The 18,956-nt window shown below is 42.4% G+C and overlaps 1 protein-coding gene across 1 annotated transcript in view; it reads right to left on the reverse strand.

Moving 5' to 3' along the window:
* The window catches only part of erich2 (glutamate-rich 2), a 52,918-nt gene that overhangs the window by 20,382 nt on the left and 13,580 nt on the right, over positions 1-18,956 (reverse strand). The window contains exons 2-3 of the mRNA XM_078404620.1: positions 12,174-12,412; positions 9,584-9,652 (exon numbers count right to left, since the gene is read on the reverse strand). Of these exons, the coding sequence (XP_078260746.1) occupies positions 9,584-9,652; positions 12,174-12,412 (308 nt within the window). The remainder of the gene's footprint in view (positions 1-9,583; positions 9,653-12,173; positions 12,413-18,956) is intronic.

Raw genomic sequence — 18,956 nt, forward strand, 5'->3', positions numbered from 1 at the left:
TTTGACCCAGTAATCAAATGGGAAAAGGCAAGGCGAGGGGGAAAAATTGAATTAATGTGAATGAATGCTTGATGGTTGGAACTTCCCAGCTTAACAACAACTTCCCTATAGTAGGGTGATCAAAACCGAACACGATACTTGTCAACAAGGTCCCTTTGAATATCATTACTCAGCTTCACTCACTGTTTAAAAAATAATTTTTTATTTGTTTTCCTTACCAAGTGCGTACTATTTCTACATTATATTCAATCCGCCATCATTTTGTCTACTTGCACCTGAAGCCTTTTACATCCTCTTCCCTAATCCCGTCTAGTTTCAGCAAATTTGGAAACATGACATTTGGTCCCTCTTTCAATTCGCCGCTCTTCATCATGAACAGCCAGGGCCCAGCAATGATTCCAGTAGTACCCCACTAATCAAAGCATTAAGAGGCTTTAATTTATTCCCATTCTTTGCCTTCTGTCTGATACCCATTTCTCCATCCATATTAATATATTGCACCCAATTCTGCACTATAAGTTTGTTGACCAGCCTCCTATTTTGGACCTTCTTGTAAGCCTTCTGAAAATACAAGTACATCAAGTCCACGTAACTTTTCAACTAGCACATGGACAAACACTTCCAGTAATCATTCATGGTATTTTTGCATAAATCCACAGACTCTGTTCAGTCCAATTATTAGAGTTCAGATGTTCTGTTATTACATTCGCACCCAAGTATCGATATTTGGCTTAAAGTGGCTTTCGTCGCCAACAGGTCCTCGGATCGGTAGGGTAGCGGCCCCGGGGGACACCCCCGCCCGCCACCGGCTTCTGCCCACGGCCCCGGGAGACGCTCCCCACCCGCCAATGGGGGAGGAGGGAGGGGAAGGGAAGTGGGGGTGGGGGGAAATGGGGGGAGGAGAGGAGAGTGGGGGAGGGGGAGAGTGAGTGTGGGGGTGGGGGGAGCGGGTGGGGTGTAGGCGGGGGAGTAGGGGTGGGGGGAGGGGGGGAAATGGGTGGAGGGGAGGGGGGAGTGGGGAGTGCTGAACCAATGCAGGAGAGGTTTTGGGGAGTTATAAGGGGGGGTTGAGGGGAGGATGGAGTGGTGAGTGGGTGGGGGGGATGGAGTGGGTGAGGAGGGGAGCGAAGGGGGGGATTGAGTGGATGAGTGGGGGGGGGGGTACTGGGGGTGCTAGACCAATGCAGGAGAGGCTTTGAGTCCACGGTTCGCTCTGGCTGCAGCGCGGCAGCACGGGGCCGAGGTGAGTGGCACCCTCTCCCCTTCCCTGTCCCCCCTCACCCGCCCACGGCCCTGGGAGACACTTCCCGCCCGGCAATGAGCTTTGTCAGTTGGAGAGGATCATCAGTTTGGGGAGGGTAGCCCCAGGAGGGGCCCGCAGGAGAGATTTGGACCCAACGGGTCCACCTCAGTCTAGTGTATGATAAAATTGATTGTTTCCTGCAGGATGAGGTCCCCTTAGTTAATTTGCAATCACTGTGCTGAAGACATTTTTGCACCCAAAACCAATAGAAGAAAGCATTTCACCTCATGGCAGGCTTCTGAGAATGGTGGAGGCATTTAATTCACAAGGAATTTGAATGTACTCAAGACTAAAAAAAAATCTGATATTTGTAATGTTTTGTGTTACTTATTATGCTAGAAATTTAATTACAGGCCTATTTGTAGGCCTGGAAGAAATTGTCAAACAAAATTATTTTCAATTCTTACTTTGAAATGGTTGATCATCGGTATGCCTACCTTTATTCATCAATTCAGTCTTGTACTCATAATTGTTTTGTTAGTTCCATAAATCTTCACTTGATTGTTAATTTTCTAACTTATTTGTTCACTTTATGTGTATATATTTTCCGCTTTCCAGGTTATTTGATGCACTTTTATTTTAAGTCAATCAACAATGTGAAACGTTAGATATATTAATTCAATTTTCATGCATAACATCATACATATACATATCCATTATATATTCTGACTTAAAGTTTATATATTCTAACACTCATCCTCCCTGCAGTAATATTTTTCATTGGGTAGTTGGCATGGTCTCCTGAAGGTTCATGTGATATAGAACATGGAAGAGTATAGCACAGGAATGGGCCCTTCCGCCCACAAATCAGTTACCAAACATGATCTCATCTGCCTGCCAGTGATCCATATCGCTCCCTTCCCAGCGTATCCATGTGCCCGTCTAAAGGTTTCTTGCCAGTAACCTATGTGGCCCCACCATCACCCCTGGCAATGTATTCCAGGCCCCCAACACCCTCTGTGTAAAAAACTTGCTTTGCACATCTTCATTAAACTTTTGAATGTCAAATATGTTTCATGATTCACCAGATAGAAATATGATTCGATAGAACAGATTATCAAAGAGAATTCACGAGTTACCATCCTAGTAAACAATTGTGTCAAGCAATCTTCTGGAAGTTGTTTCTGAACCTATTATTGACTCTATATAAATTGATTTCTGGGATGACATGAATGGATTATGAAAGCTTCAGTAATTATGTAAAGGGGCAAAAAGGTTAATGAAGACAAATTTAGTTTCCGACCATCAAAAATATGGGAAATTATAATCAGGAGGATAGAAATGACAGAACAATTAAAAAGATACTTTGGGTCTGTCTTCAAAGGTTGGCACAAATATCTCCAAGATATGTTAGTATAGTACGGGTCAAGTGAGTGAGAAAAGTTGGGGAAAAAAATCAGTATTATTAAATATATCTCTTAATGCTGAATGCTTAAAGCGATATGGGGAGAAAATGGGAACTGGTTACCGAAGTAGATGATCAGTTATGGTCACATTGAACGATGAAGCAGGCACGAAAGACTGGCCTGCTATTTTCCATGTATCTATAACAGGACAGTTTCATGAGGAGATCCAGCAAAATACACCTATATAGACCTATATAGACCAGGCGTCCCACCTATAGAACGCCTAACAGAATACAAAAACTGGGGAAATATATCGTTTCTAAAATATTCTACGCCAATTTTGCTTGTGATAATTTCTGATAATTCTGAAGAATGCAACAAGAACCAGATCTAGCAGTGGACCACATGTGAATCCAGCAAAGGTGTATTGAAAGCATGTCTCATTCTAAATCTTGGACACATTGATTTTGCAGAAATCCAAGATTAACCTATGCAACAATGTCATCATCAGACACCCACATCACCTTGGTCATGCTCTCATTTCACTCCTGCCATCACTAAAAAGGTATAGGAGCCTGAAAATTGTAATATCCAGTTTCAGCTCCTTCCCATCAGGCTATTAAAGACTACAATCACCAAATAAGCTCCAAACTATATAGTGTAGGAAGGACTCTATATCTATATATCATGGTCTATATCTCTCGTTTCCCTTTCACCCGATTCTCAGCCTGAAGAAGGGTCTCGACCCGAAATGTTACCATTTCTCCAGAGATGCTATCTGACCCTCTGAGTTACTCCAGTTTTTTGAGTCTATCTCCGAACTATATAGACTGGGGGACATTATTTTTGACTTTGCACTGCTATTGCCTATTTATTTGACTGTATTTTTAATATATACACCGATCAGCCAAAACATTATGACCTGATGAGCCAAAACATATGACTTGTGCCACAGTAGACCTTCTGTCGGTTCGGACCAGATGGGATAGCCTTCGTTGCCCTCGTGCATCGATGAGCCTTGGGCGCCCAACACCCTGTCGCCGGTTTGTGGTTTGTCCCTCCTTGGACCACTGTGGTTGGTACTCACCACTGCTGACCAGGAGCACCCAACAGGCCTTGCCATTTCAGAGATGCTCTAACCCAGTCGGCTGGCCATAACAATTTGGCCCTTGTCAAAGTCGCTCAGGTCTTTACTCCTGCCCATTTCTCCTGCATCCAACACATCAACTTCAAGAACTGACTGTTCACTTGCTGCCTAATATATCCCACCCCTTCACAGGTGCCATTGTAACGAGATAATTAAAGTTATTCACCGCCTGTCAGTGATCATAATGTTTTGGCTGATCGGTGTAGATACTCTGAACTTTTTTGTAACCAAACGTTTATTATGGATTTTACAGAGTAATATGTTTACTTATTTGTAAGAATTTCATTGTTCCGTTTCAGGACATTTGACAATATAACACTCATGACTCTCGAATACCGGCAGCCTCCTGCAGAACCACTGGCCATGGTAAGGAAGAATTGAGTACAATGTGCTTCCACCAAAGTAGCACCAGATCATGCATTACAAAATGTCATTTCCCTGTAATTCTTCATGTTCGTATTGTTTACAATTGAAAGTTCCATAGCCGATTTCTACAGGGTAACAGCTCACTTGCATTTTAATTCTCTTTCTACTGGTGATCAAATCCTAACTTCACAAACTGCTGGAGTAACTCAGCGGGTCAGGCAGCATCTCTGACTGGGTCGCGAGTTATCTGCAGTTATTTTCCTACATAAATCCTAACTTCATACAGACATATTTTGCATATTATCTTTAATAATGATAACAATATTTTTATGCTTTTCAAACAGTATAGTGCACTCAAGCCAGCAGGTGACACTGCAGAACAGCACCATTATCCCATAAATAAACTGAATAAATGAAATGCCACTATCTAACCTGCCTAAAGTTAAAATATTCAATTCTGCAACAATGTGCTGAACAATATGACCATTCTTGAATGATGTCTGGAAATATAGCATGGAAACAATTCCTCCAGTTTAGGATTTACATATTTGTTGCATATGGGATACAGTGAAAGAATGGCCAGTCATTGCCTTACTGCACCGACATCTTTGATAGCAAGTTCTGGGCTTTCTTTTAAAAATGAATGCAGGCAAGACATGTAAACGATTGGAGGTTGGTAATAAGAGATCACAGTTTCATCTATCCCAGAAGCTGTCCAGAGAGGAATATTTACTCCACCAATTTTTGAATTAATTTGACGAAATTAGCACTATCTTACACCTTGAACCTTTTATACAGTTTAAACTTTAATCCCAATATCCATTGGAAGTGAGAACACTGTGGTAACCTGCTTCCAAGTAGATGTTGTGGAAAGAGTAGAACTCAAATGTCATCAACCATCATGATTCTCAGCAGTTTTTCATTTTACTCAATTACAAAATATATCTGCATAAAGTTAGGATATGATTCAGGAGGATACAGACAATTGGGCTGCTTCCCTATAATAATCAACTATAAAACTTTCAATTATCATTAGTAAAGGCAAAAATTCAAAATTACTTATAATAAAAAACTATGTTCATGGTTTTGTCCAGAATAGTCTCCTGGTAAAATACTACGTCAATTTCCTTTCCCCTTCATTGAGGCAAGATGCTCACAGTGACAAATATCATACAAAGGATTCATATCAATATATTCAACTATTGGAAAGTATTAGCAGTGAGCGCCATTTCGTGCCTTTGTTGTTAATCAATATTGTAAAAAATTGGTAGGTTTAGTATACAGGGACAATCCTCGTCTTTGATAGCCTGTAGACTTTGGCACTAGATGCTAGACTTTGGTAAAACTCAGGTGGATAGCATTTGCAAGCACGTACAACTGTTGGGATGATGGACTGTAAACCAAAGGTCTGGAGTAACTGAAGGATGAGAAGTACAGTTTGAGTTGCTAGAATCTGTCAGTCAAAAAGAAAATACAAGACACTTTTTCTTAGGCAGTGCCTCGGCATTGAGGATGACTTGTTTCCTGTATGGTTATGTTGGTCCTGAAGTAACTATTATGAATATGTGAATTACAAACATAAGTAAGCCACTCACCTCTCAAGCCTGGTCTGCTAAAATCCAGGCCAATCTAATTTTAAGCTCCATATTCCTGTCTACCTGTTGTAACCTTTCAAGCCCATGCAACATTTTTCCTCTTGAAAATTCTTTGTAACTCCTACTCTCAAAGGATAGTGAAAGCAAGATTTTTGACATTTTAACTTGGAGATAGACTTGCTTTCACTGTCCTTTGAGGGTGAAGGTTACAAGAGGAAAAATGTTCTGGATTCTCCCACAAGAGAAAAAACTTCTTCATATGCACCCTATGAAGACTTAAGAATTTCACGTGATTCAATCGTCCACTCTCACTCTTCTCATCTCCTATCACAAGTCTATCTAATCAGTCCAAATTTTCCTCACATGTCCACATGGCCATATTACTTTGGTAAACCTTTTGGAGTCATAGAGTTGTTCACATTGGAAACAGGCCCTCTGGGCCATCTAGTCCATTTGCCTGCTATCCATATACCTGTCCAAATATCTTTTAACAGTTATAATTGTATCTGCTTCTATAGCTCCCTCTGGGTTCACTGAACGAATGCCAATACATTTTTCTTCTAATGGAGAGCAATGTTTGTGCACAAACTCTACTATATTAACTGAAGCATAGCCTTTCCGTTTTTGAAATCAATTCTCCGAGCAACAAACAATAACAGCATTAGCTTTCCTAATGACTAGCCCTATGCGAATGATGGTCCTGGATCCCACTACATCTAGAGCTTTACAAATGTCTCATCAGATAAAAAACACTTTGCCTTTTTATATGTCCTTGCAAAGTGGATCATTTCATATTTTCCTACCGTTTACTACTACATTTGCTGGATCTTTATCCAGTCACTTAGCCTATCTACATCCCTTTATAGCTTCCCTATATCCTTCTTGCAACTAACTCTCCCACCTATCTCTGTGGCTCTGTAATTATGGCAACCAAACTTCCAGTTGTATTATTCAATTCATTTATTCAAAAATATACAAAATTGAGGCATCAGCATCAATCCCTGTGACACACCACTCATTACTTTTTATGCTAAATTTCTGTTTCCTGCTTGCCAGCCAATGAAGCCAAAGTAAGAACAGCACTGTTCCACAGATGGGGCAGATGGTGCCTGATGGAATTGGCAGGTAGGCACTTTTTGAAGAGGCGTGGTCCTTCCACTGTTTATGCTCGGATTACGTGTGATAAAGCCATAATTATGAACTCATTCAGTCTCCAGTGTTTTAAAAAAAATCATTTACAGGATGTAAGGAATGCTGTAAAGGAGAGTCAGAGAAATATAGCATGGAAAAAGTCCCTTTGGCCCACCGAGTCCGCAGTGACCATAAACCACACTTTTTACATTGACCCTTTGCTCATTCACTTATTCTGTCCAACAACTCCTTCTCAGAATCTATTTCACCTAAAATCTAGGGGCAATTTACAGTGGCTAGTTAATCAACCAGCTTACAAATTTTTGGAATGCAGGAAAAAATAGGAGCACCTGGAAAAAGTAAAAATAACATGTATAGGCAGCGCCGGAAACAGACACAAAGAGCTGGAGTAACTCAGCGAATCAGGCAGCATCTCTGGAGAACACGGAAAGGCAACATTTCGGGTTGGGACCCTTCTTTTTGTGCTTTTTTTTTGTAAACCAGCTTCCTTGTGTCATCATCAATCATGGCTATCTGGAACTATGAGACAGCCGCCTCAGTTGCACTCATTTCCTAACCCTCGTTGTCAGTGGACCGACGAAGTTTGCAGAAGTTATTCTTGAAGGAAGTAAGAGTCAACTACATTACTGTGGGTTTGGGGTTGCATGTTAGCCAGATCATGAAAAGGCAGCAGATCTCATTCCCTGAAGTGAGTCACATGGGTTTTTATGACAACTAGAAGTTTCAACTTTAAGGTTTATTTAATTTTATTAACTGAAATTCCACAGCTGCTGCTCAGGATTCACTATAGTCCTCAGATCAATATGTCAAACTTCTAGATACAATCGTGATAATTCAAAAACTCTAAAGTCATAAGATCACAAGTTCATTGATCATAAGAAATATGAGCAGAATTATTCAATCGGCCGAGCAAGCCATTCGATCATTGCTGATCAATTTTTCTCCCTCAACCCTATTCTCCTGCCTTCTCCTTGCAACCTATGACACCCTTACTAATAAAGAAACAATCAATCTCAGCTTAAAAAAATACCCAATGACTTGGCCTCCACAGCCATCTAATGAATTCCAGATTCACCACCCTCTGGCTAAATAAATTCCTCATCTCTATTCCAAAGGTACGTCCTTTTATTCTGAGGCTGTGCCCTCTGGTCCTAGACTCTCCCATTCCTGGAACCAACCTCTCCATATCCACTTTATCTAGGCTTTCCATTCTTCTGTTGCTTTCAATGCTGCTTCATTCTTGACCTCTCTCAAAGCTGTTACGAATTGTATAGTAATATTGAGTAGAAGCCAAGCAAAGTGGTCAAAAGAGATTGTGCTCATCCTCAACATTCGATGAATTTGGTTTTTAAAGGCACTTAAAGTATGATGTTGCTCTCTAAGCTTAATGTGCCTGGCATTTACAAAGTATTTTGCAATTCAAAACTAACAAAAGCTAAATGTATAGTTGCCTTGTTTTCTTCATTCATTTCAGTCTCATTCTCTCAAACAAATAAATACACACACAGCCTCTGCTTGGGAAAAAACACGAAATAAAACTTTGAAATTTGACTGCTGGCACTGGTTAAATGAAATAGGCAGACCTTAAATCATAGTTCTATGACAGATCTGCTCGTATTGAATACCTATAGGTTAAAGGATTTCAAAATAAGCCAAAGTTATTCCCCCGGGGAATAAAGAAGGTTGAGGGAATAGGTGTTGGGAGTGCACAAATCATGAGTAGTTTTGATAGGGTAAATAGGGAAAAATATTCTCAATAATATATGGTTTGAGAGCCAGTGCACAATGTTTTTTTAATGGGCAAAAGATATGTGGGGGGTATGAGGAAAATATTTTACTTAGAGGTTGGTTATGAATTGGAATTCATTATATGTAAAGTTGGTGAAAACAGAATCAATCAATGCCTAAGGAAGGGAATTAGATAAGCACCTGAAAAATAATAATAGTTTTGGGGAGATAGTGGGACTATGGGACATATTCCTCAATTAGAGGTTAGCATAAACTTAAAAGGTTGACTGGATTCCTTTGCATTATAACAATTCTATGACTCTGTTAAAAATGGGACCCTTGAAAGACTGATATCTGGAGCAATGGCATGTAGCACATAAAGCACTACAATGTGTGTGAGTATTGTCACCCATTGGCATAATCTAGATAGCAGAGTGCATAGATGGTAACTATAATAAGTGCATGGAACCAGATAAGATATAATTCAGCCAAAGGATAACTTTTTTTTGCCCGAGAAGATATCAGATATAAAATAAATTTGAGCACTTAGTGCATTATGTTGTGTTTCATTCAGATAAATACTGACAAATGCCCAGTTAAAACTGGCTCATTTAGTATAGTTAGAATAAGTTAGGAAGATCCTTTGAACACAATCATTATCCTTTAAACTTAGACCTGGGAAATAATCATCTTGATTGATGACTGGAACTCAAGGAGTTCAAAAGCAACCTCTCACTTCAAATTTTCTTGACGTCAGAAAAATTGTTGACAATCAGATTTTGACATTGAGCATCATCAATAACCACACATGTGAATCTGTCTGAATGTTTTGCAAGGAATATTTCACAGGAGATGCATAATTCAGTAAATTGAAAGTAACAGGCCAGAAAAATATCACACAGAAGTGATAGCATTATGGGCCAAGGGCTAAAGTGCAGATACCAACCTTCAAGACTTTTCTCCCAGTTGATATCCTAACTTGGTCCACAAACCAGGCAGGTCTGTGCATTGGACACTGCCTATTGTGAAGCAAAAGTAGAAAAAATGCAGATGCTAGAAATCAGTATATAAAAACAGGAAATGCTGGAAACATACAGCAGGTCAGTTAGCATAACTAGAAAGAGAAACAGTTAATGTTTTTTGGTTAAAGATGCTTCATCAAGAATTGGGAAGGCACAAAAAGTGTATGAAATTGCAAGAAGGGTGAGGAAGGGATGGTGTGGAAGCTCTGTGCCGAACAACTGGCACCAGTCTACACCGACATTTTCAATCGGTCCCTGCAAACCTGCACTGTCCCTGCCTGCTTCAAAGTCCCCACTATTGTTCCCGTAGCCAAAAAGCCAAGGATTACTGGTCTTAATGACTACAGCCCTATCGCACTGACCTCTGTAGTCATGAAGACCTTTGAAAGACTTGTGCTGGCCCACCTGAAAAATATCACAAACCCTCTGCTGGAACCCCTATAGTTTGCATACCAGGCAAATAGATCAGTGGATGACGCAGTCAACCTAGGCCTGCACGTCATCCTCTAGCACCTACACCGCCAGGGGACCGATGCAAGGATTTTGTTTGTGGATTTTAGCTCTGCATTCAACACCATTGTGACAGAGCTACTGCACTCCAAACTCTCCCAGTTGACTGTGCCTAAATCCCTCTGTCAGTGGATCACCAACTTCCTGACAGACAGGAAGCAGCGGGTGAGGCTGGGAAAGTACATCTCGGACCCGCTGACCCTCAGCAAGGCTGCGTACTCTCCCCTCTCCTCTACTCTCTTCTACACCAACGACTGCACCTCCACAGACTCCTCTGTCAAGCTTCTCAAGTTTGCGGACGACACAACCCTGATTGGACTGATCCAGGATGGGGAGGAAGACAGGAAGTGACACAACTGGCATCCTGGTGCCATCGCAACAACCTGGAGCTCAATGCTCTTAAGACGGTGGAATTGATTGTAGCCTTTAGGAGAGCTCCCCCTCCCCTCCCCACACTCACCATCAACAACACCACAGTCACATCTCTGGAGCCATTTAAGTTCTTTGGAACCATCATCTCCAGGGACCTTAAATGGGAGGCTACCATCAACTCCACAGTCAAAAAGGCCCAACAGAGGATGTACTTCCTGCGGCAGCTGAGAAAACACAATCTGCCACAGGAAATGATGGTCCAGTTTTATACTGCCATCATAGAGTCTGTCCTCACCTTCTCCATCATGGTCTGGGTTGGCTCAGCCACCAACAATGACATCCGGAGGCTGCAGCACATCGTTCGATCAGCCAAGAAGGTTGTTGGCTGTAACCTTTCCCCTCCATCGACGAACTGTACACTGCAAGGGCCAGGAAGTGAGCGGGTAAGATCATCTCTGACCCCTCTCACCCTGGCCACAAACTCTTTGAAGCACTTCCCTCTGGAAGGCGACTCTGGACTGTCAAAGCCGCCACAGCCGGACATAAAAACAGCTTTTTTCCACGAGCAGTAGCTCTACTCAACAGCCAAAAGTCTGTAGCCTCCTGTTGCTCTGGTATTTTATTTAATTCTTTACATGTTTAAATTATAATGTTTTATTTTTAATTGTCTACTGTGTTATCATATCATATCATATCATATATATACAGCCGGAAACAGGCCTTTTTCGGCCCACCAAGTCCTACACCCACTAGGGACAATTTTTATATTTACCCAGCCAATTAACCTACATACCTGTACGTCTTTGGAGTGTGGGAGGAAACCGAAGATCTCGAAGAAAACCCACGCAGGTCACGGGGAGAATGTACAAACTCCTTACAGTGCAGCACCCGTAGTCAGGATCGAACCTGAGTCTCCGGCGCTGCATTCGCTGTAAAGCAGCAACTCTACCGCTGCGCTACCGTACCGTACCGTGTTACTTGTGAGCAAAGCACCAAGGCAAGTTCCTTGTATGTATACATATTTGGCGAATAAAATTTATTCAATTCAATTCAATAAGAGAAAGGAAATCTCTGTCACGTGAGGCAAGGATTGCTTTATGGATTATCTATAGAACAAGACCATCTGGCGGATGGGTTAATGGAAGCAGTTAGGGAGAAAGAATATGGTCCTTGTGAATATGTTCTTAAAAGCTACAGAAATTAGGGCATTTGGGCAGTGAAAACATTGATAAGGAAGTGTAGAAGTTGCAAAGATAGACAAAATGCTGGAGTAACAAATGCTGCAGTTGCAAAATATAAGATTGCAGAAATGGCTAACAGGTCAGGCTATGCTACTGGAGAAGGAAAAAATGAATCAAATTCGGAAATGGATGACATGGCCCATTCTGATACAATCAGTTACCTGACCTGTTGAATGTTCCAGAATTTTTTGAATACGACTCCTCACAAAATTTAACTGCATGTTGGCTCTCAAATAAATCAAATGATCTTATTCCCAAATTCATCTTTGACCATTTTTTGTATAGTGCTCCACTTTCCATGGTATTAAGTTTATTATTACCTAATTAGGTTACATTTAATATTTTACACAAATAATTAGAAGCTTTTAAAAAAACAAAACTTTAATTTTACCTCTCCCATCAACTCAATTGGTGCCTTTTTTTCTTCTCTTGAGTTGCTTTTACCATCAATATCATCATCATCATCATCATCATCATCATCGTCTTCTTCACTATCAGTTAAATTATCATTGCCTTTGCTGTCTTCTAAAGTTCTGTTTGCATTACTTGTGGTTGGTTCACCAGGATTTGCAGAGGTGTCCAAGGCTTTTGCTTCTTTAGTGTCTGAAGAAGTTATACTCATTTTTATATCTACAATTGAGGAAAAATAAAACATTGTGAACAAAGGTCCACTTTGAGATCATTACCTTATAAGCAAATGATTTGTAATCTTGCAATTTCAAATTTTAGTATGGTGAACACAATTTTTTTACAAATTAATTTTCACTTTCCCTCCAGTAGGGCTGGTAAGATGATCAGAGGCCAAGCAATAATCTTTGTAGAAAGGCCGAAACAATCAGTGGTTGCACCAATTCCATCTTATTGTTAGCATAGTTGAACGAACCCAAGCCTGGCATTATCCCAACATGTTTACTTTCAAGTGGGAATCCAGGATGCATTCAGGAATGTGAACTTTAGCTGGTTGATCTCTGTGCATCAAAGGCAATTGTGGTTAACCTGCCTTTGATAATTTAATTCAGCTAACTTCATTTTTAGTACTAAAAATGGATTTAGATGAAGAGTTACTTTGGAAACTGCATTTTTAATCAGTGCATGTTTAAAAAAAATATTGTTCAGGGAGTAGAGCTGAAGACAAATTTTCTTTAAAATCTAGCTAAGACAGCAGGGATGTTTTAGAGCCAATCACACAGCACAGCAACAGGCCATCAAGTCCATGTTTCCACATTCCCATCAACTCTCCCCAGATTCTACACTCAACTATACACCAGGAATGAGTGGGTTAGCATATGATGAACATTTGACAGCACTGGGCCTGTGCTCGCTGGAGATTAGAAGATTGAGGGGGGACCTCATTGAAACTTACAGAATAATGAAAGGCATAGAGTGGATGTGGAAAGGATATTTCCACTGGTGGGAAAGTCTCGGGCCACAGGTCATAGCCTCAGAATTAAAGGGCGCTCTTTTAGAAAGGAGGTGAGAAGTAACATCTTTAGTCAGAGGGTAGTTAATCTATGGAACTCATTGCCAAGTCAGTGGATATTCTTAAGGAAGAGATTGACAAATTCTTGATTAGAACGGTTGTCAAGGGTTATGGGGAGAAGGCAGGAAAATGAGATTAGGAGGCAGAGATCAGCCATGATTGAATGGCGGAGTAGGCTCGATGGGCTGAATGGCCTAATTCTACTCCCATAACCTGTGAACTAGGGGTAATATGCAGTGGCCAATTAACAGACTGACCTAGAGTCATGGAATCATGCAGGCTTGTGGTGCCCCAGTGCTGATAGTCATTAATGATAGTCATTGTGGCTAATTGGCACTGATCAAGATCTGCCTATGAGGAAGTCATTCGTTATCACGCATCTGTACATTGTGAATGGCTCGATTGTAATCATGTATTGTCTTTCCGCTGACTGGTTGGCACGCAACAAAAGCTTTTCACTGTACCTCAGTACATGTGACAATAAGCTAAATTCAAATAGATTGCACAGTGTACACAGAGGTAGAGCAGTTGCCTTGCAGCGCCAGGGACCCAGGCTCAATCTTGACTACAGGTGTTGTCTGTATGGATTTTGTACATTCTCCCTGTGACAGAGCATGGGTTTTCTCCGGCTGCTCCAGTTTCCACCCACATTCCAAAGATGTGCAGGTTTGTAGGTTAATTGGCTAGGTATCTCTGATGGTGGAATAGTGGTGATCGCGATTATTTGGTCTTCTGGTGCTGCAGGAAATGTCTTGATGATGGTTTGAAAGTGTCTTCTTCAGGCTAGTGCCTTTGATGTTCCCTGCTAGGATGAAGGCGGCATCAGGGAATGCCAACGGATGTTTGTTGACGAAGATGCATTGTTTCTCCAGAGCTGGCCGAGCCGTCTGGGCCAACCTGTAGAATTCAGTCATGACAATAAAAGGGGAATTCCTTTTAGGAACCCAAGAAGAAGAGATGGCACTTCACTGTTATATGTTTCAGGTGAGGGGAGCAGGGGTTGGACAAGACTGCCACATCTGAACACCATGAAGAATTGAGATTGGAAAGAGTGGATGTGGAGAGGATGTTTCCACTAGTGGGAGAGTCTACGTGTCATAACCTCAGAATTAAATGACATTCGTTTAGGAAGGAGATGAGGAGAAATTTCTTTAGTCAGAGGGCGGTGAATCTGTGGAATTCTTTACCACAGAAGGCTGTGGAGGCTGTCAGTGGATATTTTTAAGGCGTAGATAGATTCTTGATTAGTACAGGTGTCAGAGATTATGGGGAGAAGGCAGGAGAATGGGGCTAGGAGGGAGAGATAGATCAGCCATGATTGAATGGTGGAGTAGACTCGATGGGCTGAATAGCCTAATTCCTTATGACCTTATGAGATGTGCTGAGATTGAGTTGATTGGTCTTCAACAAATACAACCATCTTCCTTCGTGTGAGATGAGATCAGCCAGTGGACAGTTTTCCAATCGATTATCAATATCCTCTGCTACAGTTCCTGATACCACACTTGGTCAAATGCAGGCTATAGTTTAGAGCAGTCATCGTTCTCTCCCTTCTGGAATTCATTATTTAATTCATCATTCCTCCACGGCTGTAATTGTGTCAGAAGGGGACCGGAATTGGTGGAACTGAAACTAACCATCCCAAAGATTTATTGGTGAGTAATTACTGCTTGATAACACTATCAATGCACTTGGCCATACTCCTGGCCATCTTGAGATGACAATCTGCCAGCATCGCAGATCCACCCCCACTCCCCATTGATTTCCTGTTACACACCTGGCTCTGACCCTCAATGTATTCCAGCCACACACATGGCTTCACTCTCATCGTCAAATGTGGCCCAGCACCCCAATATTCTTCTAGCCACATACCCAGCATTGCTCCAGTACGCTAAACAGTATCAGCAGTTCACATCTGAGCAGAGAATGATTATGTCAAAATAAAAATAAGCTAAAACAGTGAGAAATATTTCCTACAGGAATGTTTATCCATTCTGATCAGGTGGAAAAAAAATTAGGACAAATTTGTCATCTTGGAGGAACTATTTGGAAGTGATGGTGGTCTGAAGAATTAGAAGTTTGGAGCAATTTTGATGTTTTAAACGACAATAAATTTGAATCAGGCAATTAGATATCTACTAGATTTGATGCAATTGTGCATGTATTTTAATAAAGAATGGTCTACATAAAATTTTAAAGGGGTAAATATTGTTTTGAAAATGTTTCACCCATCCAAATCATTTTGTGATATAGTTATTTTAAATTTTCAGATGATTCTCTGAGTTCATTGTAAAAATCATTGAAACTCAAGGTAGAACAAGGGATTAACAATGAATCTCATTACAAACTAAACACAAGTGTAATGTCAGGCTGGCTGGTGGGAAGTGTTCAGCAAATTAAGTTCCAGAGCTTTTATCTCCAATGATTATTATTCACTGATATAATAGAGCCAAATACACTGGAATTTAGAAGGATGAGGGGGGATCTTATTGAAACATATAAGATAATTAGGGGATTGGACACATTAGAGGCAGGAAACATGTTCCCAATGTTGGGGGAGTCCAGAACAAGGGGCCACAGTTTAAGAATAAGGGGTAGGCCATTTAGAACGGAGATGAGGAAGAACTTTTTCAGTCAGAGTGGTGAAGGTGTGGAATTCTCTGCCTCAGAAGGCAGTGGAGGCCAGTTCGTTGGATGCTTTCAAGAGAGAGCTGGATAGAGCTCTTAAGGATAGCGGAGTGAGGGGGTATGGGGAGAAGGCAGGAACGGGGTACTGATTGGGAGTGATCAGCCATGATCGCATTGAATGGCGGTGCTGGCTCGAAGGGCTGAATGGCCTATTCCTGCACCTATTGTCTAAGTACAAGCCCCCAAATTTGCTACTAATATTGTATTAAGGAATTATGGGCGGTATCACACTACATTCACCTCTTGCAGGACGCCCGCAGTTGATCTTAACTTTTTCAGCTGAGCAACATCCAACTTCCCATTGGAACTGCTGCACAACCATTCCGCAGGACAATTGGGCCTGAGTGGTGACTTGTCAGCAGTAGCAGAAATTAAGCCTATCCATGTAGTACATTTCCAACAGCTTATGCTGTCAGAAACCAAAGCAAATCACTCGCCATGTTACTTACTGAAAGTTGGGGTAGCCCTTAGATTTCAATAGATGATACTTCAATGACTGACAGACAGCTGAGGGGCCAGATTTGAAGCGCATTTGGCCCCTCAGCCAGTGCTGGGTCCAGCATGGAGCAATAGATCAAACGAACCTCTGTTTGATCTCCAGCGTGTTCTTTATTTCTGGATCACGCTGACACATGCCCAGCAGGTAATTGCATATTTCTAAAGATCCTGCCTCATATATTCTTTTAAAGCTGATAAAGGATAAGTTTCAAGATGTTTCTCCATCTCTTTTGAATTGCTTTTCTTGTTGTTTTATTGCAGCATCTTAATCACACTGCTCACGATGCAGGTATAAAATCATTCAAAATTTATCTTGTTTAGATCAGACATTATAAGGCCCACGGTCATCAAGTCAAGAGGAATAATATAGTAGAACCAAGTCAGAGCTAGAATAAAATAATTATCTTAGATTGGAGCAGAAGCCATATATTGAATAATGTACTTTATTGAATTTGAAATTTTGCTTGTAAAACTATATGCACAACAAAGCACTACCTCAGATAGAAAAAAAATCACTTCAGTAGCAGGTAATTAGAAGAAGTTAATAAGCTAGATGGGCAGCATCTATCTATATCTATTACAAAAACTCTCTGTCCGTGTGTATGTGTGTTTGTGCACACCATAACTTTGGTGGTTCGCACAGCCAAAATGGTACACCATCGCGCCACAATCTTTGCACCACGTTACTCACCATTATCCTGGGCATATTATGTAACAACTCTCATTCAAATTGAAGCTATATTTTTAAAGCTACAGACATTTTAAAGTTTAAAAATTCACTTTCTAACCCATTTCCTGAAACACCTCAGCTTATGACGTCACAATGCTCCACGTTTGACTTCATTTGCTCCTCACTCGCCAAAACAAGATGGCCGCCGACAGCACCGCCGCCCGCGCTCAGTCGTTCTCTCTCCCCTCTCCCCACACCTCGCACTTCCCCCCTCTCCCCTCGCCTGGCCCCGCTCCGGCAGACTCACACGTCAGCGTTGAACGCACGGGCACTGGCAAGTGCCTTTCGCAGCCAACGGCTTCACGGAGGGGAGTGGGCATGGTGGCCGAGTGTGTGGAGGGGAGGGTGGGAGGAGGGGGAGAGTGGGGGTGGGGGGAGGGGGTCGGGGAGAGTGGGGAGGAGGGGGTGGGGGAGGGGGCAGTGGGAGGGAGGGGAACAGTGGGGGTGGGGGGGAAGGGGGACAGTGAGGGGCAGGAGAGAGTGGGGGTGGGGAGGAGGGGAGGTCATGAGAGGGGGAGTGGGGAATAGGGGTGGGGAGGGGGATGGAGGCTGGGCTGGGGGAGTGGGGGCAGGGGAGGGACGTGGGGGTGGGGTAGGGGGGATGGAGTGGGTCAATGGGGGAGGAGGGGGGATACGGGAGATTGAGTGGGGGGGGGTTGAGGGTGCTACACCAACACAGCTTTGGGTCCAGGGCTCACTCACTCACACTCTCTCCCCTTCCCTGTCCCCACTCAATCACACCCTCTCCCCTTCCCTGTCCCCCCTCTACGAGGAATGGGCCCAATGGGTCCACTTGGTCTAGTATATGTTACTAAAACTCTCATCTTGTTTGTTCCCCTGTTCCTGTATGTTTGTTCCACCATATGTTTGTTCCACCATAAGTTTGTTTGTCCCGTATGTTTGTTTGTGCTGTTTTCATCCAGAAAAAAACGATACATGATAGCACGCCAATTTTAAGCCCACCCTACTCACCTTTCCCCCGTGGTCTCAATAAATTGACTTTTGTTACTTTTTAAAAACAATTTACCTAATAAACTTTAATAAATGCACTTCCCCCCCTCCCCCGGGAGGACCAGCGGGATGATCATCGCCCATCCCGGCGTGGTCTGCACCTCACCTTCCTCCCATGGTGGCGGCAGAGGCGACAGCAGAGGGTCCACCAAGATGGCCGACGCCATCGTTTGCTACCCTTCGCCGCCGAGCTGCAGGAGAGGCTTCAGGTCCACGGCTCGCTCTGGCTGTCACCGCCGTTCGCCGCCCTTCGCCACCGTTCCCTGCCGACGCCTCGCTGTGGCTGAAGCGCTGGCGCATGGGGCCGAGGTCAGTGGCTCCCTCTCCCCTTCCCTCTTCGGCTTCCCACGGCCCCGGGAGATACTCCCCCCGCCCACAGGAGAGGCCCACAGGAGAGATTTGGACCCAACTGGTCCACGTAGGTCTAGTATCCATTAAAAAGCAAAATTATCAATGCACTATTTATTGTTAAAATGATAAAGTCCAACCCTATAAAAACATCACTTGGCTAACGCAAGACACCTGTGTCCAAGTGCAGTCAATTACAGCTGGAGATATGTTATATCAATTGTTTCTAATTCCAACATTCAAGTATGTTAACTTATTATGTAAGAAATTTCATCTTAAAGTCCTACGAGCTCAAATACTACCTTGCTTTGTTGGGGCTTGCTGCAACCAGCAAAATTTGGCCAATTCAATCATCTAAATTGTTGTTTGAGTATCCAATGGCAGTTTCCACTACCTTTCTTGCAGCTATATGCCCCTCA

This window comes from Rhinoraja longicauda, chromosome 8, assembly GCF_053455715.1.
Source record: "Rhinoraja longicauda isolate Sanriku21f chromosome 8, sRhiLon1.1, whole genome shotgun sequence".
Classification (NCBI taxonomy): Eukaryota; Metazoa; Chordata; class Chondrichthyes; order Rajiformes; family Arhynchobatidae; genus Rhinoraja; species Rhinoraja longicauda.